General features: G+C 58.7%; 1 protein-coding gene across 2 annotated transcripts; it reads right to left on the bottom strand.

Annotated features, from left to right (window-relative positions):
- Positions 1-579: 579 nt before the first annotated feature.
- On the bottom strand, positions 580-22,361 carry CUEDC1 (CUE domain containing 1). 2 transcript variants are annotated; one of them, XM_069033563.1, is made up of 11 exons: positions 22,260-22,361; positions 9,738-10,200; positions 9,114-9,241; positions 8,181-8,307; positions 6,600-6,783; positions 5,761-5,844; positions 5,011-5,100; positions 4,461-4,554; positions 4,235-4,293; positions 3,852-3,922; positions 580-3,630 (listed from the first exon to the last, which is right to left on the bottom strand). In XM_069033563.1, exons 2-10 carry the CDS (start codon positions 10,026-10,028, stop codon positions 3,855-3,857), a joined length of 1,125 nt encoding a protein of 374 aa, XP_068889664.1. In that variant the 5' UTR covers positions 10,029-10,200; positions 22,260-22,361; the 3' UTR covers positions 580-3,630; positions 3,852-3,854. The 2 variants fall into 2 exon arrangements, with proteins under 2 accessions (XP_068889664.1, XP_068889665.1); XM_069033564.1 differs by lacking the exon at positions 22,260-22,361 and adding an exon at positions 11,778-11,825.
- Between the last annotated feature and the right edge of the window lie 840 nt (positions 22,362-23,201).

Raw genomic sequence — 23,201 nt, 5'->3', positions numbered from 1 at the left:
CAGGGCTGCATCTGAGCTGCTCCAAGGACTGGGCTCTGCAGCCCTTCGGGAAGCCCTGGCTCCCCGCCGCGCTCCCTGCGGCACCAAGGCAGCAGCCAGGGTTTCTCCAGCATTTCCATGCTTTTGATATTTAAGGCGAGAATGCCTTGGCTTTTTCCAGGCTCTTCTTTCACACGGAAGGTTTCCAAGCCACACGTGAGACTGGGAAGCTCCAATCCTGCCAGGAAATGAAAGGTGCTGCCGGAGAGCTGGCACAGGACAGGTGGATTCTGTCCCATCCCTGCAAGTGAGGGGGATGCTCCGTGTGCCCCCCGGCCCTGCCACTGCCCCCCAGGGCTGCCCACAGCAGGAACTGCTTCCCCAGTGATGGGTCACTGGATTCTTGAGGAAATCACTGGACACAAATCCAGCCCCATCAGGAGCAGGGAGGCAGCAAACCAGGGCAGGTTTGGGGCATTTGCATCTGAGGGGCACAGCTGGAGCTGGGCTAGAGCTGCCCCTTCCCTCCCCAGCCCCCTTTCTTTCTTCTTCCCCCTGTAAAGAGTAGAAAAATACACAGTGTTAAAAAATATACAGTGTTAAGAGTACAACAAGACTTTATTATAGGAATTACTATTAAACATCTTTAAGAAAAAAATCACTTATGGAAATAAATTCTAAAATAGCCACACTCACAAACATCACAGATCAGTTTGTTTTGTTCTTTTTAAACCTTTTTGTAGAGAAAGGATACAAACATCACTGAGAGTTGTACATTTTTATGTAAGAAATGCATTTTGGCTCCCAAGCCGGGTTTGTGGCCTTTCCACTCCTTAGACCTGACTTTTTGTTTTTTACAGGACACATAAACAACCCCTCTCCATCTCCATTAAAATGATACTTTGTGCCTCCAAGATATTTTGACACGGCTACAGAGTGACATCATCCAGAGGCTGTGCCTGGCCTGAGATGTTTAAGGGCAACTTGTTGAGTGGTGGTGGCCAAGACGTGCCCAGGGCCCTGTGCCAGCTCACAGCCCCCGGCCACCCTTCCTTGCTGTCCCTTTCTCAAGGCTCAGTGGGAGCAGAGGGTGCTGGGCACCTCGGGGATGTGCTCAGGCAGAAGGCAGAGGCAGCTGCTGGTCCGGGACTGCTCCACCAGCAAACCTTGGCTGGGTTACAGAGGTGACTCGAGACGTGTTACTTCACGAGCAGGCTGAGAGGAGGGACAGTGTCCCCTCTTTTCCCCGGCTGCTGCTGAAGCCAGCGGTGCAGCAGGACTGAGCTGTGGCCCTGTGCCAGCCTCCCAGGAGAGCTCAGCCCATCCCCGCAGCCACGGCACGACCCAGCCCATCCTCAAACCCTGCACGGCAGGTGCTGCGAGAGCCGGGGCCAGCCCAGCCCTCCTGCCAGCACCTCCTCGTCTGGGAGAGCAGAATTCCCTTCCTGCTCGTTGGTGCTTCCTGCGCTCATGGAAACTTCGCTGGGACTGAAGCCCTCGGTAGCTAAGAGGCGCTGGAACAGTGACAAGCTGATCCGCTTCCAAGTTTGATTTTCTTCCAAATATGCAGAGCTGGGAAGGAGTAACGGCAGCCTCCTACAGCCCCCAGGGCCAGCAGAGGGTAGGGAAGGAGCCCCTCCTTCTCTCCACCACCCTCAGAATGAAAGTCCCACCCAGGGACTAAAGGATTTTCCGTTCCCCGATTCACCCTTAGCCCCTTGCACCCTGAGGCATGTGCTCCTCCAGCCCCACATCCTACCCTGGGCAGGGCAGAGCAGCCCAGGGCATCCTGTGCCCTTCCAGCACCTCCTGGCAGCCAGGCACACTATCAGGAGCAGGGGTGCTGCCCATGGTGTGGGACAGCCAGCGTGGTTGGGATGGCCCTAACCTGTCACTCACTGGGCTGCCACGACTCAGGACACACTCCTCAATCCGTCAAACAAAGGAGCAGACACCAAAACTGGTATGGGCTGGGTGGGGTGGGAATTTTGATGCTTTGATTTTAGGAACCCAAAGCTTGCTGGCATCCCAGGGTGCTCCAAGCCCAGTGCATCCTGCCCTGGTCCTTGGCACTCCAGAACTTGTCTGAGTACTGGTGCTGCGGGAGAGCTCCATTTGTGCTATGGAGACATCACCCAGACCAGACCCTGCAGCCCCAGACACCTGGAAGCAGCCCCAGACACCTGGAAGCAGCCCTGCCCCTGGCCAGGAGCCAGGAGAAAGTGAAGCTCAGGGGATGCCCCCGATGCCCACCACGGCTGCGAGGGGACGACAGCAGCGCTCAACAGGTGCAGCAGCTGCAGCGCTCGCGGGGGAGGAAATCTTGGCGTCCACTTCAAAGGCACGCGAGCTCCGTTGGGATTGAAGAGGAGCCTGTCGGGAGCCAGCGCCTGCAATGGGGACTTTTGTTACCAAACCCTGCGGAGAGGCAGGGAAAACACTTGCGTGAGTGTTTGATGGCTGGGGCTTCTGCGTCTGCCGCCTTCGCAGCTCCAATCCTGCAACATTTGTGCTGGTTGGCGGGAGCCAGAGAGTGAAACAGGCATGTCTAGAGCCACCTCCTGCATTTGGCAGGGAACGTTGTGCCGATAAAGGAGAAGAAAATGTGCTGGCGGGAGCGAATTCTGACTTTACGCTCGTCACTCATTACTTACACAGCGGAGGAATTTGTTTATGTAATTATTTTTAGCCTGACAGCATCTCCCCGAGCTGCAGGACTCCGGCGCTGCGAGAACGAGGAAGGGGCTCTGCTGCTGCCCCGCTCAAAACCCAGCAGTGCCCCCAAGCCCCTGTACAGCCTCTCCGTGCTGAAAACACCTCCACCAGCCCTGCCAACTCCCGGCTTGGGCTTTGCCTCTTACCTACAGCGGGGGCATCCCTGGAGCTCCCAGGCTCCAGGACCACCCCCAGCACCCCACACCCGGCGGGACATGTCCTGCTCCATCAGTGAGGGTTAAACCGGTGTGAAATCCAGCCCTTGGTGCTGCCCTGCGGCGGCACAAAGCGTCCCAACTTCAAGGCAGTTGTAGCAATGCCAAAGGCAAAGGTTTAATTCAAAGTGAAACGCCTAGGAAAAGAAGGCCTTTCCTTTATAAACAATTTATATTATTTGACTATTACCTGATCTGAATCTCTGCTCATTACTCCTAGCAATAATAGACAACGGCTGTTAGCTTCCCTTTCTCACGTGGTTTTTGTTCCGGTGTGCGCAGAGTAAAGTTACATCAGACCACTACAGATATGTTCAGGAGTGCTCCGGCCAAGCAGACCCCACGTGTGAATGGATCCTCGTTAGTACGACTGATTTCATTCCTCCTGCGCCGCCGCCCGGGCCGAGAGAGCAGGCGGGGCTGCTCTTCCCCAGCCCGAGCTCCACTGGCTCCTCCGCAGCCGCTCGCAGCAGCTGCCCGCTTTTTTTCCTTTTTTTTTTTTCCTTTTTGGCTGATTCGCTCAATAGGAAAAGTTGCTTTCAAACCACTGGTAAGAAAACATTGTGCCTCACTTCAATACTTGTACTTCAGAGGAGTACAGCAGCAAAGGGGGAACAGCCAAAATCTGGGTGATTTGTTGGGTGGGTTTTTCCTTTTCCAGCCATCTCCTGATGAAGCCTCGTGCACGTCCTGTGCCAGCAAGAAACCCCAGAGCTGGGACCTGCAGGGAGGGGAAGGGGAGGGAAGGAGAACAGCATGTGCTCAGCCTCAGCCACACAGTGACAGCACCAGGGGCTGTCCCAGCCATGGCACCCATGGCCACTGATGGGGCCTGTCCCCACCAGGACACACTCTGGACACAGCCCAAAGCACGTGGCCCCTCCTCCAGCCAGGCTGGACCATTCACACAGAAGTTATCATCCATCCCCAGGTGCCTCTCACCGTTTACTGCCCTTCCTTCGGTGTCTCCTCCTCCTCCTGGAGCTGCTGTCGCCGTGCTTGGAAATCTTCATCTGAAAGGCAGAGGCAGGTGGGGGCTGTAGCCACCTCCATACCAGGACACCACTGCACCTCGGTCCCAGCTCCAGGAGGAGCCCCAGGGGAGGCAGCCCAGCTTTCCCCAGGGCAGGGATTTCCTTGCTCAGAGAGAGAATTCCCAGTGGGACTTGGGGAGTTTCTACCAGAACTCGCCTGAGAACACTGGATGGAGGTTTTGGCCCACAGGGGCATTTCTGCCAGGCACTCACACCTGAGCCAGCCCTGGGGTGATCTGGGGCCAGGCACCACGGCAGCCAGCACAGCACACCCAGCACAGCATTCCTTACCATATGCATGTCCTTCCACGTTGTCGAGAAGATTTGCCGTGGAAGCTGCCGTCCCCATCCTGCGCCCTCCGCTAAGGAAAACCGGCTGTGGGGCCAGGATGTGGCCGTGGCACCACCACGGCCCTTCCCAGCCCACGCTCCAGCCACAGAGCTGCCCTTGCGGAACCCCCAGGAGCACCGAGTGAGGCCCCCCTGCCCCACAGCTCCCCAGCCCCTTTCAGGATACATCTGGTGCTTCAGCAAGTGTTTTCTTTTTGATTTCCTCATCTTTGTCTTCTCAGAGAAGGCTCTGGCAAGTTCAAACAGCTTCTTGCGTGTGGCTGGAAGGAAGCAGCCAGGTGAGGGTCTCACCCAAAAACCCTTCCCAAAGCTGCCACGGGCAATGGGAAGGAGATGGGCAGGGCCAGGGGTGCGAGAGCCACCCACACCCTGGCACCCTGTGGTGATGCCCTGGGTTTGCCAGATTCGGAGAGGGAGACAGGGATACCTTGGTCCCTGGCAGGAGGTGCTGGTCTTTTACGCTTTTGCTGGGATTTTCACGATCTTCCTCACCCACCCCTCCCACTGTCACCCCTGCCTGCAGCCCAGCTCAGGCTGCCCAAGGACCTCGGTCTAGTTTGTGGTGGCAAAGGCAGGCTGTGACTTCCCAGAGAAAAGGATGAGTTTGGGAGAGTGCCAGGTACTGCTGCCATCTCCCCCTGCCCACCCCACTCCCAGCTGCCCTCCAGCCCTGCCAGGCATCCCGCGGCCAGCACGGGGCCTGCACACCGACTCACATTTTCCCATGTGTTTCAATTTGTCTCGGAATAAGGCATCGTCGGACACGGCACCGCCGGCCTCGTTGGTTACAGAGGGAGCTACGTCACCTGGAAGGCAAACATCTGGTCACCAGGAGTGCGTGTATGGTGAGGGGGGGCTCAGGACAAGTCACTCCCATGACCCAGTTCCAGCACCAGCAAAGGGCAGAGCTGGGAGAGAGCAGGTGGGACGAGAGCACTGGCACGTGGGGCTGGCTCCGGATGGGGACACAACCCCTGGGACCGGGGGTGCAGAGACAAGGACCAGAGACCCCCAGAGCCACGTCCCTGTTCCCCGGGTCCGGGAGCCCAGCTGGAGCCCTGCTGGGCTGCCCAGCCCCTGCGACTCGCCCGACCCTGCGCAGGGCCATCGACAGACACCAGCTCTAATTCTGACTGTGGGCAGCTGCTCTGCTCCCGAGGTTAATCAGGATTACCCGGGAACAGTCATTATGCCTCCAGGCACAATCCTCTGCTCCAGCTCGGCCATGGGAGGGCAGGGATGGATGGAGGCAGGACGCAGGAGCACCTCCACGTGGGGAGGGCAGGAGTGCCCATCCCCATCACCCACCTGCTCCTCTCCCATGCTGGGAGGGCAGCAGGGAGGGATCAGCCAGTTTCCTCCCTCCACAGGCACTCTGGAGGCAGCTGGGCAGAGGGATGGGAATGCAGGGGCTGTGGGGGATCCTGCTGTGGAGAGACAATGCTCCTATGTGTCTTGGAAGTTACCTGATAAAACGGAGGAGAAACCAAAGTCGTTGCTGACAGCAACACTGGTCGACTTGGATTTTTTGGACTCATATTTCAATCGATCTGAAAAAGAAAAAACGCAGTGCCCGCTCGATCAGACCCTCGAGGCAGAGCACATGGCTCCACTCCCCTCTCCCCTCACGGCCCCGTGGCTGCTGAGGGACAGGCTGGTGGCAAGGGAGGGAGCTGGGCCTTTGCTTCAGCACAGCGACCACAAGCACTTCGGTGGGAGCCCGCAGCAGCAGAGGAACTGCCCACCCACCACAAGCACACGACGAGCACAGCCGTGGTTTTCCTGCCACCTGCAGTGATGGTGCTACCAGGACCCTGCAAAGCACCAGCGACACCTCTGAGGGAGCTGGGCCAACGGGGCTCAGAAGGAGGGAAGGGCAGCTCTGTGCTCAGTGACAGTAAAACCATCCACACCCAAGCCCTTCCCGTGGCACTGGATGAACAACCAGCTCACTGGGAAGGAGTGTGGTGACAGGGAAGGAGCAGTCATGGCAAAACTGCTCTCCAGTTCAGGCCTGCCAGCACTTGGAGAGGGTGCACAGCTGTGGAGGGCTCAGGGGGCATTTTCAAAGCCCCTTGCTATGGATTCTGCTGGGCTCTGCCACACGTGCTGCAGAGGGGTGGGCAGGGGGAGGAGAGCAGGAGTCTGGGCATGCGGGCAGCTCGGACCACCAGCCTGGCCACATCCTGCACTGGCTCTGCTTTGGCACAAGCCCTGATCCCACGGGCAGGGCAGTGCTGCCAGCAGCCAGTGTCACAGCAGGGTACACACCCAAAAAGCAGAAGTTTCTGAAGGCACTTTTCACCTCTCTCCAGGGCAAGGAGAAAATCCCGGTTCCTCTGGAGCTCCTTCATGAACTCTTCGTTCTGCAGGAAGAGCGCGATGCGCTCATCCTCCAGGTACTGCTTCCACCGCCGCTCCTGCTCCAGGGAGCCCTGGCCCCGAGGGACGAGCCCCCGTGGCACAGGCTGCCGGCAGCCGTGGGAGCCCTGCAGAGGCAAACACGGCACAGGTTGGGCGGTGGTCTCGGGGGTCCCTGCAGCAGCACCTCGGGCTGAGCTCAGCCTTCTGCCCCTCTGTTACACCGCAGCTCTCCCAGCCCCGATGGCCACCGACTGCTGCTCCCCAGGGGGGTCCCTCTCTCCTCTGCCCCACAGCCCAGGGCACTGCCCTCAAAAAGGACAAAGCAGGACAGGGCACCACCGCCTCTGCCCCTTGGGAAGGGGGACAGGGCGGAGAGGATGGACATCCCATGGGTCAAACTTTTGGAGCTCCTTTTGCAGAGCACAGGCTGGCACAGATTATTAACTCTAAACCATGTGGTTGTGCCACCGCAGAACATGGTGTGAAGGTAAGAGAAGGGTCTCAGCAGCATCACTGCTTTATCTCCCTTCTCCAAAGAGCAGAGTCTGCAATGTCCCGCTGACAAACATCCCTGCACGAGGCACGTGACGCCTCGCACCTGGGGAGCAGCACAGCCGCACGCTGCGGCACAGCCTCATCCCTGCCTACAAGATTTATCTGATTTGTAGCTGCTCCCAGAGAGCCATAAAAAGCAAAAGCACACAATTACTGGGGAAAGAAAAGGGCAGCTGCTCTTCTCCTCCCCCTGAGCCCAAATGAATTGGCATGCTCCTATTCCCAGAAAGGTAATAGAGCCCGTGAAGCTCAACTTGCGGGGCAATCATTCATGAAAACGTGGCAGGCTGCCTTTGGAGATGAAAAGGGAGGGAGGAGCAGGGTGCCTGCAGCCCCCCCAGCCCCTCACCATGGCAGGAGGGTGCTGGACACATTTAGCTGGACCCTGTGTTAGCAAAGAGCCAAGGGATGCCCCAAACCGTGGCTTGCCTGGAGTTGAGCTGGGTGCCCAGCATGTGTTGGGGCTGTTTGTTCCCCGTGGGATGCTGCTGGCACGCAAACCTTGTGGCTTAAAGCCACCATGGAGTACCCGTGGACTCTGATTGCCCAGGGGCAAATCCACTGGCTTGCACTAGGTTTCCCACCCAAATTCCACTGCAGCAGCCCTCAAGTGCCCTGGCCGTGCTGCTCTCCTTAGGAGCATTACTGGTCCTGCTGCTCCTCACCAGGGCAGTGGGCAAGATTTTCAAATAATTGAAAATATTAGGTGCTTATGGCAAGTGGCATTTCTGGCACTAATCATTGGGATAATGGCAGGAAAAAAACCAAAGCCTCGCTGAGACATCTTTGACACCTTGCCCACTTCAGTCTCTTGAACAGGACATGCTCCAAAACTTTCGGTTTAGTGCACACCTGGTACCCAGATGCTTCCAGAGTGCTGATGCTGCAAGCTCAGGGTGGCCGAGGACTGGGATGGTGCTCCACGCCACCTCACGGAGCCAGGCTGGAAGGGGTGGCCAAGCCTCACCTGTGTGCCGGCCGTCTGCTGGGGCAGGATGCGCAGGAAGTCCTCGGGGAGGTTGCCCAGGAGCGGCGGGTTCCAGTTCCTGTAGTGCGCGGGCGCCGCGGCGCTGCCAGGGCCTGGCACGTCCGTCCTGCGGGGCAAGCACAGGCAGCACCTCTGGCGAGGGAGAAACCCACCAACGCCTGCCATGGCAGCGGGGCACAGGGCCTGGCACAGCAGTGCCTGGCACAGCAGAGCCTGCCCAGCTCCACCAGTGGTCCCGGGAACCAGGAAACCCCAGCACATCCCCGAATGTGCAGCGTTAGCTTTCCTAAAGTGTTTGGAATCTTTGGGAGCTGCATTTCAAGCCTTGCCCTGCAACTTTGCACGCTGGCTTTTCCTTCTCCTCTTTGTTTCACTCAGACTCCCAAAACCCAGCCCAGTGGAGCCCCAGCACTGCAGGGATTTGCTTACGGAACTGACAACGGCCTCTCACCAGATGTCACACCCAGCCTGCACAGAGGGCAGGGGCTGGCACACAGGTGCCCGGGGTTCACACTTGCTGTCCCCCAGCCCCACACCTACAGCCACAGTGGTGCTGCCAGGGGACAAGTGAAGCCAGCCGAGGTGTGCGGTGAGGAGCCGGCGTGGGGCTCGGCCGCCCAGCACCTGGTGTTTTCCAGTGGAGGCGAATGCTCCCCACCCCCGGGAGCTGATTTTTGCCATTCCACATGCTGCCGGAGTGGCTTTCCGGCCCCTCAGCTGTTCATGTTTTAAGCCCTCACAGGGATTTTTGAGCCAGCTGTGAGCTTCATTCATCTCCCTTGGCTTTGTGTCACTCGACCCTATAACGAACTGGGGCCAGACGGTGTGCCAGGGCCAGCTGAGGGCAGCCTGCCCCCCGTGTGCTGGCACAGGGTGCCCCAGGAGCAGGAGCTGTGCGGGGCTGGGGCTCACCTGGGCGGGGGTGTGGGCGGTGCACGGGGGTAGCGGCTGCCCAAGGCCTGGCTCTCGTAGGCGGGAGGGGAGTACACAGGAGGGGGCTCCTCGTCTGAGCTGTCCGGCTCCAGGGTCCGCTCCAAGATCTGCAGGGTGAGAGGACGGGGTGAGGGCAGGACAGGGAAATGCTCCGCAGCGGGCCAGGGCCCCACGTGCAGCAGCAAAGCAGGGATGGCACGGGCTGAATGCCGCTGCAGAGAGGATGGGCAACCTCCTGGCACTGGACCTCCTGCACCCAGCAGGGTTTGGTGGAGTTTGGAGGTGCAGCTTTCAAGGGAAGAAGGTGCTATCCTTGGATGCACACAGCCCTGGGGAGTCTCTCTGACAGCAGCAAAAGGGTCTCTGTTGGGTTTTGGGACAAGGGAGAGGTGGGAGAGCACTTTGGCTTCAGTCTGAAGCTCTGCCCAAGACAATCTTGGGTGCAGCAGCCTGGCTGAACTGGGCACTCAAACCTCTGCCTGCCTGCAGCAGTCGAGCAGCACTGTGCTCAGGCAGGAGGAGGCAGGATGAGACTGAGGTGCCCACTCACAGTGACCCGGCTGTGGAAGCCAGAGCCCAGCAGAGGACCTCCACACCGGTTACCTCGGGGGGGATGCTGTCCTCCGAGTCCGAGCTGTCGTCACAGCCGCTGCCGTCCAGGTTCATCTGCAGGAGCTGGTCGATGGTGGCGTCCACGGCGCCGTTGTTGGCTCTCAAGACGCACTCGATTATGTCGTAGTCCATGTTGGGGAACATGGTCTTGAAGTCCTCCATGGCCTGGTTGAACTCCAGGCGCCGCACCTGCCTGGCGGGGCGGCTGTTGTTGAGCTCCTGGGCGGAGGAGCCGCCGCGGGAGCCGCCGTTGCTGCTGCTCCGGCGGAAGAGGCTCGTCATGGCGGGGCGGCGGCGGGGGCTCGGTGCCCACGGTCCCGGCTGTGCCCGTGCCCCTCCTCACGGGGGGCTGCCCCGCCTGCCAGCCGGGACCATGGGTGGGCGGCGGGGCTCCCGCTCCCCGCGGCCGGCGGCTCCGCGCGTCAGCCCCCGGCGCACGGCAGCATCCTCCCACCTGCGGAGGGGACACGGGACAAAGTCACCCACGGGACAGCACGCAGAGGTTCCCCCATCTCAACAGGAGACATTCGGTTCCATCCCACCCATCCCTGCGGGACTGTGCCATCCCCGCAGCGGGCGCGGCACGCCGGAACGTGGATGTGCCGTGCCAGGAGCTGTACCGAGAAAATGCAAGGCAAGAAAAATGGCATTACTTCCACTGCTGAGGGCTGCCCAGATTTAACGTTTCCAGGTTTGACATGTATTTATAAACACAGCAAAATCACTCTTTAAAATAAAACATGGAGTCGGCTCAGAGAGTGTCAGAGCAGGGGGCTAAAATGCTCTGCAGCACGGCAAATCGACCCTTTGGAAAAGCCAACAAATCCAAGATTAACATTCACTTTAAAACCATAAACAGATTATACAGCTACTGCTTCTCGTTTGAAAATGCAGGGCCAAATTCAGTTCTGGATTAACTCCACTGTTTGAAACAGAATTACCCCAGGAACACTTTTGATCCATAATATCATTTTCAAAGGCTTTTTCCTAAGCAGCAGGCAGAGAGGTCAGGATAACTGTCCCTAAATGGTATTTAATGCAGAAGAACGTGCCAAGCACATTTCTTAGCAAAATGGTATAATCAGATTCTAAGCCATTAAGAGGAGCAGTCACCTCTGAAGGTCACCCAGGCTCTCCCCTGCCCAGCAAGACCGTGTGTGACAGCCATGTCCCCAGTGCTCGGCCCCTGTGCCAGCCCACAGCCCTGAGCTGCTCCGAGGGGTTTCCAGGGGCTCCCAGAGGCTGCTGAGAGCGAAACACACTTGTAAAACATGGGGAGCTCAGCAGGAACTTGGGGAGAAGTTCACTTTTTGCCATGTTGCTTAACCCCCACCTTCATCCCCAGGGACAGCACTGCTCTGGCTCGGTACCAGAGGAATCACGGAGATGATTCCTGCTCCAGGCATGCTCTGCTCTCCTTCCCTGGCTTTTTGTAATCCTGGAAGTATTTGCATTTGGATGCACCACAACAGCAGCCCCGTGCAAACACCAGCACCCAATCAGTTGCTGCACCTCGGTCCCCGGGCTGAGGATGGTGCCAGGGGCCATCCAGTGCCACCTTCCCGTGGCATTTGCTCCCACACAGGACAGGACCCGTACAAAAGAAGCAGGAGAATCGCTGTCGGGCACAAGGGGCCATTTCCAAACAGCACCGGGAGCCCCCAGCTCGCTCCTACTCACTAATAATATCCATTTAACTGGTCACTCAGCCAGGAACTGTCTCCATCCCAGTAATTCTCAGTCCCTGGGATCTGCTCCAGCTTGCCAGGAGCCAGGCATGGAGCAGCGCTGTGCGAGTGAAGCAGGAACAATTCCGACAGCTCTGCCCGGCTCTATTCACTGAGGACAAATAAATCCGCTGGAGTCAATTAATGAAACACTGCTGCTTGGTTCCTCCTCCGCTCCCCTGACTCATTCCCAGCAAAGAGCCGGCATTGTTCACATCTCTGGAATTATACTTTAATTGCAATATTGCATGGCTGGTTTAGTCACGTATTAAATTGAGTTGTAACACATTCACAGGGTACACACCTCCTTACGAGATCTGGCTACTCCAAGAGGATGGAGAACGAGCCTGGACACCCACGGGGACACAGCTTATACTGGATACACTGCAAACACACACACAATGCACATATGGGCATGAGAGTTTCTGTGGAGAACCGTTGGCTCAGCAATGCTGTGCCAGCCCATAAACCTCAAACAGCAAAATCAGCCCTCAAAATCAGGTTGGAAATCCCCAGATCTCTATAAAGTAACCGAAGTACCTGTGGCTGGGGAATCTCTGTGTCCCAGCATTTGACCTTTGAGTGTGGATTTAACGTCTTCCCTGTAACCACGAGGGCCATGGCTGTGCCAGGCACTGGCAATCCCCCTGCCAGCCCTTTGGGCTCCTGTTGCCAACACTGACTCTGGGGAGGTGTTAGTCAACACTGCACGAGAGGGACAACTCCCTGGAAGTGCTGGGTAGTGTGATTGAGCACAGCAACAAACAGAGCCACGGAAATCTTCTGGTCAGAAGACCAACAAAATTAGGGATGGGGAAAAGACATTTATACACCAGAAAGGCTCTGCTGCACATCTGGCTTCAAACAGTCCCAAGGGAATGTGTTGGGACATTCTCTGCCCTGAGATATACCCAGAATTTGGGGCTGGCAGGGGCTGCTGCGAAGGTGCAGCTGAAGGTGCCACAGGTGCTGTGGCACAGACCAGGGCAGTTCATGTGCCCTGAAGGCTTTTAAACCTATTTTTTTCAAAGTCCTGCTGCTCATCCAGAGAAGTGCAAATCACTACATCAGCATGAGTTAAAATCCAGGGAAAAGCAAGTGGTCCTGTTGGCAGGAGTTGATTTAAAAGATCATCGGGTAGCTGTATTCCGAGGATCCTCCCCAGTTCCTGCATGTCTGCAGCAGCGTCTTCAGGCGAGCAGTGGGGACAGCAGCCAGACCTCTGTGACAGCTGGGGAAGGGGCTCAACATGTTCCTGGCCCTTATTTCTGTGATGTCAGTGAGGGCCTGGGAAGATGCCAGGAAAAGCAAAATCCTTTGGATTTCCCAAAAAGGAAAGAAGAAGTTGGTGTCTGCAGCCCACGTGCGGGCACAGGCGCACTTGGGGCACGGGCTGGGCTCCTCTTCCCCTCGTGCCCCATTTGCAGAGTGAGGCTGTGATGACTCTTACGGCTGCTGCCTGATCAACTTTCTCCCTGTCTGACAATAGCTCCTGCCCTGTTATCCCGCAAAAAGGACCCTGAATGCTGTTATTCATTCACCAAACCCAGGCACAGGCATAATCCTTCGCCCTTCTGCTGTTCCCATCACAGGAGGAGCTTAAAGGCTTTGCAAGCTCCTGGTCCACGTGTCCCTGTCCCACAGGTCACAGAGAGCAGCCAGTCGGCAGCGGGGACACTGGTGTGCCTGGCACTATCCCCGTGCCCCACCGGCCCTGGAAGCACAGGATAAATCCTCCTGTCCTGGCTCACTCCAGCTGAGCCACCTCCACATCCAGCAGTGGTGGCTGTGCTGGCACTGACCTGTGCCACAGAGAAAGTGCCATGTGACATCCCAGTGCCAGGCTGGGGCCAGGCACAGAGCCAGCACTGGGTTAGGAAGGGCTGCCAGGATGCCACATCCACACCAGCTCTTATCCAAATGCTTTCACACCCTGGGACAGGGCTGGCACTGAAAATGCTGTGTTTTGGTGTCACTGCGTAGCCAGGACAGCACAGGACACTTTCCCACACACCTGCATGATGACTGCTGTCTCACTGCACACTGTTCTCAGGCATGAGCACCTTTGGCTGCAGCTCCTGCCCTTAGCTCACCCCTCAAAACCACAAAATACAACCAAACACAAGCTGGCTTTGGGGGGCGGGTCCCCTCTGCCCGCCCAGGGGTTCACCCTGCTCTTCTCCCACCCAAGCTGCCAATGACTTGCACAATTCGGATCCACCCTCACCAGAGCCAAGAACGAGACCAGAGCCAGAAGAACGCCTCAGTCAGGCTCCTGGGGAGGGATAACGCTCACAGCCTGGGAGGCACATCCTCCTGTGCTCCCGGCATCCCTCCTGGGCACGGCTGCTCTCGCCCAGCCCCTGAGCAGGCACTCGGTACCTCCCAGAAATGGGCTCTTCCCATGGAGGGACGGCCCGAGGGGAAGCTCTGGGAGGGTGTGAATAGGAGGCTGCTGGCCCTCAGCTGCCTGGGAAGAGCAGCTGGATAATCCCGGGGGTCGGTCAGACCGGTAATGTCGTGCTGGAAGCAGCAGTTGCTCGGCTCTGCGAGGAGCACAGCCCGACCGGAGGAGCCAGCAGCTGGAAAAGCACTGGGACTGATCGCTTGCAGCCCTCTCTGCTCAGGGAAGAGCTTTGGCACCAAGTGCAAACGAGAATATTCCCTTCCCCAGTGTCTGCTGTGGCTCAGACAGCAGATGGGATTGCTCAAACACTGCCCAGCCCCTTCTTCCCTGCTATTGCCACTCTGTGTTCATAGATCACCCCCGAAAACACACTGGAGCTGGGACCCCGCTCTGCAGCCAGCATGGGGGTGACACCACCGACTGCTGGGTCCCTCCAGCCCCGCACTCCCCAACCCTCAGGCCACTCATCCCGTGGTGGCTGCAAGCCCAGGCCTCTGGTGCCTCAGCTGGCGATGCAGAGCAGATGTGCAGAAGCCTTTCCATGCACAGGATTATTTGGAGACAACGGCTGACAGCCCCTCCAGTTTCTGGAGGGAAGACTCTTGGAAGAAGTCTCAAAACTTAGGGATGTTAAACCAGAAATAATGGCTCTGTCCAGAGCAGATGTGCTGAGTTCTGCTGCAGCCAGGCCCCTGCAAAGAGATTGCTCAATGTGGGAACGAGAAGTCTGGGAACGTGACTGCTTGGCAGCTGCAGGTGTGATTATAACAGGACTGAAACTGGGATGAAAAGTAAATGATCAGGAACAGAAATTGTTATTCTCTACCACCAAACATGCCAAGGATGTGCAGGATGGGCCCCTACCAGTCTCTCCTAAATCCTCTTGTCACCTTCCTCTCTGCCTCAGGGGATGCTGTGCACCCCTCCTGGGCCCAAAGCCTGGGAAAATTGCTCCGAGCAAATCCTTTTTCATGGAAACAAATAAGCACCTGAGGATCTCCTTTAATACTTGTTCTACCGCGTATTAAAATGGCTGGGTTTAAGCCCTTTTCAAAAGCAAAAGCAATCAGGGAGGCGAGCACAAGTAAGCCCTGCTTGGGAACCTGGGCAGCACGTACCTCTCTGCAACAGGAAATTCCCCTCTTGGCTCCGACAGCAAGTGTGGAGAAACCGGGAGAGCCATGGAGTGATCCCAAGCCCAGCGCGGCACTGTCAGCATTCCTGCCCAGGTGCTCTCAACCAACTGCTTTACTGGGGAGCCCATGGACACTGCAGCACTCTGAACACTCAATATCCACGTTTCAGAGCTGCAGTGGCTGCCGCTGCCTCGGGGCACCCACTGCTCTCCCACCACTGCTGGCCATGCCCTCCTCCTGGACAGATTTATGGGAGCCCTTTGTGAGCCGACCAGATTTCGGCCCTCCCCAGCACCCAGCTGAATCCTAAAACAACAACACCCCGATAAAACCGGGGGGGACACACTCAGCTGGGACCACAGAGCCAGGCAGGGCTGCACCGGGAGCCCCTCGCACAGCACCCAGAGCACCCACCTTCCCCCTGCCAGTGCCGGGATGCAGCAGGATCTGCAGGGCTGCCAGGGGGTCCTGGTGCCCCCAGCCCTCTGTGCCAAGCGAGGCAGAGCCAGCCCCCTGCCCCTCGGCATTGTGCAGCACTAATCCCCGGCTTTCACACGTTTTCCACGGCAGGACCACAGCCCCCGCCCCAAACTAAGCCCACATTAATGAGGTAGCACTAGATCCTCATCCAAAAGTCGCCTGCCTTGCGAGGCCGCCTTGCACTGGTTTCATTGAAGGTAATTTGATCTTGGTAGGACGACATTCCTAAAATAGTTGAGGGAATTCAAACATGAAATAAGGTTTCCAGGAAGGGATTAAAAAAAAAATAGGTCAAGCAAGTGTGAGCGATTAAAGTGACCCAGCATCCCTTTGTACGGTTTAACTGCGACTCTGTTCAACTCTATCTTTCACCAACATGTAATAAATTAGATCCAAGAGGCTGCCCAAAGCAGAGAGGCTGATATAAGATTATTCCAGGAGGTGGCTGGCGTCGGTGACCTTTCCTCCCCTGGCTTTCACCGCCAACATCAAACACACACGGCCCAGCTGAACGATGGGCTCAGAGCTTTGGAACGGCGCACGCGACCGCACCACGGCCGGATGCCAGCACTGCCTCCGTCCCACGGGACAGCCCTGCGCCCATCCCAAACTTCCTGCCTCAGTTTACCCATCCCAAGGCTGGCAGGAGGGAAGCCTAGACATCCCTGTGGCCACTGGTGTCCCCCCAGCGCTGGCCGCAGTCGCCACGCAAAGCCCTAGCGCCATATGTCACACAAACCCATCCTTAACTGCTTATCCCTCTTCTCTCTTTGTGCTCCCAGCTCGGCACAAAAGCACCGGGAAGCAGCTGGGAGTGAAAGAAAATAAAAATTCCTGTGGAGACAAAGGTGTGTGGCATTCCCTGGGGACTGGGCTCAGGGCAGGGCGTGTGGAGGACTCGATGCCGGGCAATTTTTGGGTTAGGTTTGGGCAGTGAGTGATAAAGGGGAGTGGGGGAACATGAACCCAGGCTGGGGGCAGGGCCAACTCCACTCCCTGGATAATTAGTGTGGCTGATTCCAATTGCTAATTTGCCATTATAGGTCAAGAGTCACAGAAATTAAAGGATGGGAGGGAAAAAGGAAGAAAGAGCCTGAGTAAAGGCAGTTCCTTCCCCTCCATCCCTCTGCATAGCAGGAACATACTGGATCAGACTGGGCTGACCCTGCCCCAGGCTGGTGCAGAGCATCTCTGCAGGATTTGGCCCTGGGCATCCCACAAAGGCAGGGACAGGCAGGGGCAGGCAGGGACAGGCAGGGACAGGCAGGGACAGGCGGTGCAGACCAGGCCCAGCCTCCAGCATCTCCGGTGGCTGCTCTCCTGCCGTCAGGGTTTAAGGGCTGGCACTCACTGTGCAAAGGAAAAATCCTGTATTGATTCACCCGAAGCTCTGGAGCACAGACCGCACGAGTTTCTATGGAAACAAAATTAGTGGAGTAAAACTCTCCCTGCCGGCACACGGTGAATTATTCACCAGGACAGGCCCCTGGCCAGAGGGGCTGCTGAGAAGATTTAAAGGTGATCACAGAGTGGCTGCTGTGATCCCCCTTCCCTGGGGGACCAAACCACAACCAGGGAGAACGAAAGGCCCTGGGTTTCCACACCATTTGCGTGGTGGGAAGGTCCTGCACCTCCCTCGCCGTGTCCACAGCCTCTGGGGTCCCCAGGGAGAGAACAAGGACTTCCCGTGTCGCTTCCCCCACTCCCAGCCCCTTGCACCACAGCATGGCAGTAATACATGGCACAAAGCGTCACTGCCTGGTGTCCACCTGGCTTGCACCGGCCACCCTGTGGTCAGCCATCCCTGGCACCCAGGATGAGCCTGTGAGGGCAGGACCGGCCGCAGCCCCGCTCATCCCACAGAGCCTCTCAGCACCGTGCTCACCACTGCAAGCCAAGAGCCAGGGAAGAAAGGGACTAATTAAGTCACAAACAGAGGAGGGTTTTTTTATGAGTCACTAAGCCATATGGCTGATGCAAGCTATCCCAGGAAAGTGCCGAGCCAACAATCCAGCACTGCTGTACCCTCGTTGTCCTGGGACACGGTGTCACACTGTAATTGCGCCAGGCTTTTGTCCTCCCTCGTGCCGGGTGACATTGCTCAGCAGAGGAGAACCTGCTTGAAAGGCTACACCTCACCAGGGACAGGTATTTAATTAAGGCCCTACATCAGACCCCTCCTGCCAACCAGCACAGGCTGCTCCATCCCGGCACAACCTGGACTGTGGGGCGGAGAAAAGCCCTGAAAGGAGGAATGTTGAGTTTGCTCCGTCACAGCACATCACAGAAATTACACGGGACACTAACCTGGATTTGAAGCCAGGCCAAGGCTCAGAGAAGCTCTCAGTCTCCTCAGCAGCAGAGTCACCCCTGCGCCAGCACAGCCGTGTTCTGGGTGGCAAAGGGACCAGACCCCAAGCAGTGGCTCTGCTCGTTGCCCCCTTTGCCACCGGCCACGTGCTGGACCCAGCCACCACAACGGGTCACGTTCTTCTTCAAAATCCCATCTTGCTTCTCTTTCATTATTTTTAAGTTTGCATTACTAATTCAGGTACATCCCGTCCCAGCTGATTTGCACTGATCGTGGCAATCACCAGCCAGGGAAGTTAAAAGCCACCAGGATTTTAGAAGTAAAAGTTTAGGCTCCAGGAGCTGGGAATCCTCCCCAAAGACTGTTCCCCATCCCCACTGCTGCCTTATGGCCCCAGCACATGTTCCCAGTGACCCATCTCCGTCACCAGAGCTCCAGCCACCGTTCTCTCCATTTTCTGGAGACTATCTCCCTATTTTCCCCCACTCAGCCCTGCTTTCCTACGCCAAGGACAGCGGCCAGGCTCCATCCCGGAGTGTTTGTGTGCCCATCTGCGTGTGCCTTCCCTGGGGAAGTGAGAGTGAGGGCAGGGATCGACCAGCTGTCAGGCAGAAGAAAGAAATACCACTTCCAGGAGTCAGAGCTCATTTCCCAGCAATAAAAGCAGGCTGCAAAAAAGTACCACTAATGGGAATGCACATCCCACACCACTCCAGCCACCGATAGCAAAGTACCCAGGGGCTGTAGCTTGGAAAAATAAAAGCCATCAACAAGGCTTGGTTTTAAGCAGCACAGCTGTAGGCTAGGCCCAGATCAGGGCATAAAGGATCTGCCATTCCCCACACAGGATTATTGCTGTGGATGATGCCTTCCACGTGCCAACCTCGGCTCCTGGCTCCGAGTTATGGCTCCTCCAGCACATGGAAAAGAAAACCTTACTGCTTCCTTCCAGGGAGGGGAATAGCTCAGATCAGTATCTGCCCTTAACTGCTCCACTCTCCATCCTCCTCAGCCCCATTATCCCCACTCCACACACATACACTGCTCTGGGGACCTGAGGAAGAGCCAGAGTCTCCAGTGCTTGTAAATGCCACCTAGAAGGGAAGACCTGAAGAGTTTGTGCTTCTTGGAGTTAATTGTGGGTGGATGCTATCTCCTTTCCCATCTATTCTCGGTGTGCTTTGGTGAGGAGGGTCCTCATCACTGCATAGGCAGCCTGCCTTCCCTCTGCCAGGCTCACACCCTCTGAGCAGGGGTGTGAGACAGCTCTACCTCCCCAAAAGAACCCCCGGAGATCCCGGCAGACCCCAGGGACCAGCCAGGGGACAGCTCCTGCAAGGCAGTTACTCTGGGTTTTAAGACACACTTGTTTGTTTGTTTGTCGCTGGGCAACAGAGAGGATGGAAAAAATATCAATGTCATATTGTCACCTATGAGTCACAGCTCAGCACGGGTCGAGATGCCCAGGTTCTGCTTCCACTGAGCACGGGGAGACAGAAAAGGGCGTGAGGCACCCCAAAAGCAGCTCACTCCCCCTCTCTCTGCCTGTCAGGCCCTGCCCCGACACCTTCCCCATCCCCACAGATGGGGACTCGAGTGGCCTGGGCACATCAGTGGCCTGGGGACATCGGTGGCCCAGGGACAACTTTGCGAGCCCTGGAAGTCGAGGCAGGAATTTGCATTCCTATTTGCATTACCTAATTGCGCCTGCGGGTTTCCTGGGGCAGCGGCTGGCTCTGGTTTCCATGGCAGGTTTTGTGCAGACCTGGAGAACCGAGGGAGGCACAAAGGGGCCACAATGGACCTGCCACTCACCCGCATCAAAGGCGGCCGGCGGGGCGGGCCGGGGGCACCGCGGACGGGGCACCGCAGCCCGTCCCCCCGGCACCGCCAGCACCGGGGGACCCCCGGGGCAGGGGCAGCGGGTGGCTGGTGGCCGACGCGCGGGGACACCCGCGGTTCCAGCGGTGGGGACATGCCGCTGGTGAGGCTGCTTGACGGAGGAGAGGAGCCGCAGCCGCTTGTCGCCCAGAGGCAGCAGCTGCTCCGCGCCCGTCGGAAGTGGTGCAAGAGCTGGACCCAGATGTTCCCCCTGTTCTCATTTCCTGTTATTTTCAGCCAGCTTTCCACCCAACTGGGTGGGTGGCTTTGTCCTTCCAACTTCTCTCTCCATTCAGGGACCGTCTCGCTCGCTGCTGTGCCCACCCAGCTCCCGTGCTGACCCCAGGGAAACGGCAGAACAGCCAAACCCTGGTCCCCACACCATTGCTGCGAGCCCAGTGCCACCGAGCAGCGGTGAGGATCCAGCCAGTGTCCCTCCATCACCCTGGCCATGGTGACAGAGATGTTGCCACCACAGCCACGCCACAAAGAGAGGGACCCATCTCTGCCTCGCACACCTGTGAGGGGCTCTGTGCTATTATTTCAATTTTTTTTTCTTATTTTACAGTTATCAATTACCATCACCACCATCACCTTGTGCTGCCCCAAAGCCTCCCAGCTCCGACCACAAGCACCCCACAGGCAAGTGCACCCACAGGGTTAGGGCAGCAGCCCACTCCCCACAGGTCCCACTCCAGGATTTTACCCTCACAGCACAGACCCTGACCATGAATGGCCCTCTGGATCCCCTCCTGGCTATCCCACTCTGAATGCCAGCAGCCACAGCAAGTCTGGTTATCTGTGCCCCCGCAGAGGGTGTTGGTGCAGGCAGATAACCACCAGCACTCACTATCATGCTGCTGTTCCCAGGGCTCAGGGAACCACAGCACGGATGCCACGGCAAAGCTGCTTGGCCACGCCACCAACACGGTCAGGTGTCGGTGTGCTTTGTTCATTTTTTTCTCATTTGAAAGCTCTTTTTCAATAAAATGCTGGAAAAGTCAAAGCTTTCCAACTCTGTGGCTGGGAAGAGGATGGGCACCTTTGATGGAAATAATTTTGGCTATCAGATGCTCTGACACCAGGGATGGGCTGTTGACAGCTGGGGACTGGTGCACAAGGCTCTGCCAGCATGAGGCACATCCTCACCACAGGGTGGTTGGTTATCCAACCACCCACCTGTGGGAAAGGCCACAAGTGCACAACTATCAGGAGGTGATGGCAGGGTCTCCTCTGCTATGACAACCACCAAAAGCTTCCCACTACCACCACCACCACCACCAGCACCAGCCAATCTCCACTCCCAGAGGGCTCCCCTGGGGTCTCATTGCCCCAGTGCTGCACTCCCACTGAGCGCTTCCACAGGAAAACCTCTGTGAAAACCACAAAAAGCTTCTCAGCGGAGCAGATGCCGCTTCAGCCTGTGTTCTTAGAGATGGAGGAGGAGGAGGATGTGCGGAAAGCCACAGCTTCCCCAGCCGCAGGGCAGCCCCGCCAGCAAAGCCCCAGCGGCAGCCTCCGGGGTCAGCCCAGGATGGTGGCTCTCTCGTGGAAATCCTTACGGCTCCAGCCCCCGTGTTTGTTGTCAGTGGCAGCAGCAGGAGGAGGTGTGAGGAGGAGGTGCGACTCCAATGCTTTTTAAGAAAATAATAAAAAAAGAGCCTTTCCAACCCGCCTGAGAGACAGTGCAGGAGAGCACTGCTCTGAGCGGTGACTTGCACTTGACTCCTTCTCCATCGCTGTCTGCCCACAACCCACTGGCAGCAATTTCGGCGCTGGATGGGAACCCCAGGTGAGGATCAGCCTGGCAGGATGGTGCCCTCCATCCTTATGGAGGATGTGAGATGTGGCTGAGCTGGGCACCCGGTCGGGGGCTCACAAATGACGCTGGTCACCCAGGAGGTGACCACCACTGCTGTGGCAACCCAGGGCCCTGCCAACTCCTGCACCAAGCCGTGACCCATCCGGCAGGGATGGCGGGGGGTGAGGTGTGCTGCTCCATGAAGGCGGCGGAGGGGACAGGGACGATGTCCAGCAGCAGGAAGCCACCAAACCCAAACCGGCAGCGCACGGAGGGGTCACGCTCGGGGACCGGCGATGCTCCGGGGCTGAGCGGGACGCGGCTGCTGCCCCACGGCCGAGTCTGCCGGCCCGCGCCCGGCCCCACGCGGGGAAGGCACCCTTGGCCCCACGCCGGCCCGGCGGGCTCCGCACGCGGGACCCTCCCGAGCCCGGCGCAGGCCCGCGGCGGAGCCGAGCAGCCGGAGCAGCGGCGGGGCCGAGCCGGGGCTGCGGCCCCCAGCGCTCCGCTCCGGCCCGGCTCCGGAGGGGCGGCCGAGCGGCCGCAACAGGCGCGGCCCCGGCCCCGCCGCCGCTCCGCCCGGGCCCCGGTGGAGGCCGAGCCGGCGGCGCCCCCGCTCCCCCCCCAGCCCCGGTGGGGCCCGCGCGGCTCCGGGCCCGACCCGCGCAGGCCGAGCGGCACCGCCCGCCCCAGCCCAGCTCAGCCCAGCCCGGCTCGGCTCGGCCCGGCCCGGCCCGGCGCACAAAGAGCCCCGGCCCGCCCCCCCTTACCGGCGGTCGGCGCCGCGCTGCGGGGGCGGCGGCGGGCGGCTCCAGTCACGCCGGGAACCATGGAAAGGAGCCGGGACGGGAGACGTACGTGGCGGGCGGGCGGGGGCGGCCGTGCCCGGCAGCGGGGGGCGGCGCGGCGGGGCCGGGGCCGGGGCCGGGGCCGGGGCGGGCCGGGGGGGCGCGGGGAGCGGGGCCGAGCGGGGCCGCGCCGAGAGGCTGAGGGGGCGGGGGTGCGCGGGGCCCCGCGGGACTGCTGTGTCCCCTCCGGGACTGCTGTGTCCCCCCGGGACTGCTGTGTCCCCCCCGGGACTGCTGTGTCCCCTCCGGGACTGCTGTGTCCCCCCCGGGACTGCTGTGTCCCCCCGGGACTGCTGTATCCCCCCGGGACTGCTGTGTCCCCCCCGGGCCGGAGTCCCCCCTTGCGGCGCGCAGAGCTCGATTCGGCCCGGCCGGCGGCATCGAGGGGCGGCACCGCCCGCGCCCCGCCGCCAGCCGAGGTGAGACAGCCCTGACGGGGTCCTGGGGATCTCGGGGTCCCCCCGTTGTCCCCAGGCTTCCCCAGCGCCTCCAGCCCTGGGGTCGGCACCTCCGGCCCTGAGTGGCCTGGGGGCCAGTGTGTGGAAGGAGCAGCATCCCCTGGATGGATGGATGGATGGATGGATGGATGGATGGATGGATGGATGGATGGATGGATGGATGGACGGATGATGGATGGATGGATGATGGACGGACGGATGATGGATGGACGGACGGATCCCAGCTCTCCAGGCTGGCTCTCAGCCTCTTCCACACCTTTGGAGTGTCCCAGGCTCCTGGAGCCCGGACCTCCAGTCCCGTGGTAAGGAAGAGGAGACAGCACTGCTGCCCCACAGCTGAACATCCCAGACGGGTTACAACCAAGCATCACTTGGAGCAGACAGAAAACAGCCGTCCCCGTACAGC

Source organism: Aphelocoma coerulescens, chromosome 19, assembly GCF_041296385.1.
Source record: "Aphelocoma coerulescens isolate FSJ_1873_10779 chromosome 19, UR_Acoe_1.0, whole genome shotgun sequence".
Taxonomy (NCBI): domain Eukaryota; kingdom Metazoa; phylum Chordata; class Aves; order Passeriformes; family Corvidae; genus Aphelocoma; species Aphelocoma coerulescens.
Note: the sequence above shows the minus strand (reverse complement) of the source record. Positions and strands in the feature narration are given on the sequence as shown.

Excerpts from the sequence above, each read along its gene's own strand:
- CUEDC1 (XM_069033563.1), bottom strand. The coding sequence starts at position 10,028 with ATGACGAGCCTCTTCCGCCGGAGCAGCAGCAACGGCGGCTCCCGCGGC. Across the intron at positions 9,242-9,737 it reads AGGACAGCATCCCCCCCGAG|ATCTTGGAGCGGACCCTGGA; the intron begins GTAACCGGTGTG and ends CTCACCCTGCAG. Across the intron at positions 4,294-4,460 it reads CACTTGCTGAAGCACCAGAT|GATGGGGACGGCAGCTTCCA; the intron begins GTATCCTGAAAG and ends CGGAGGGCGCAG.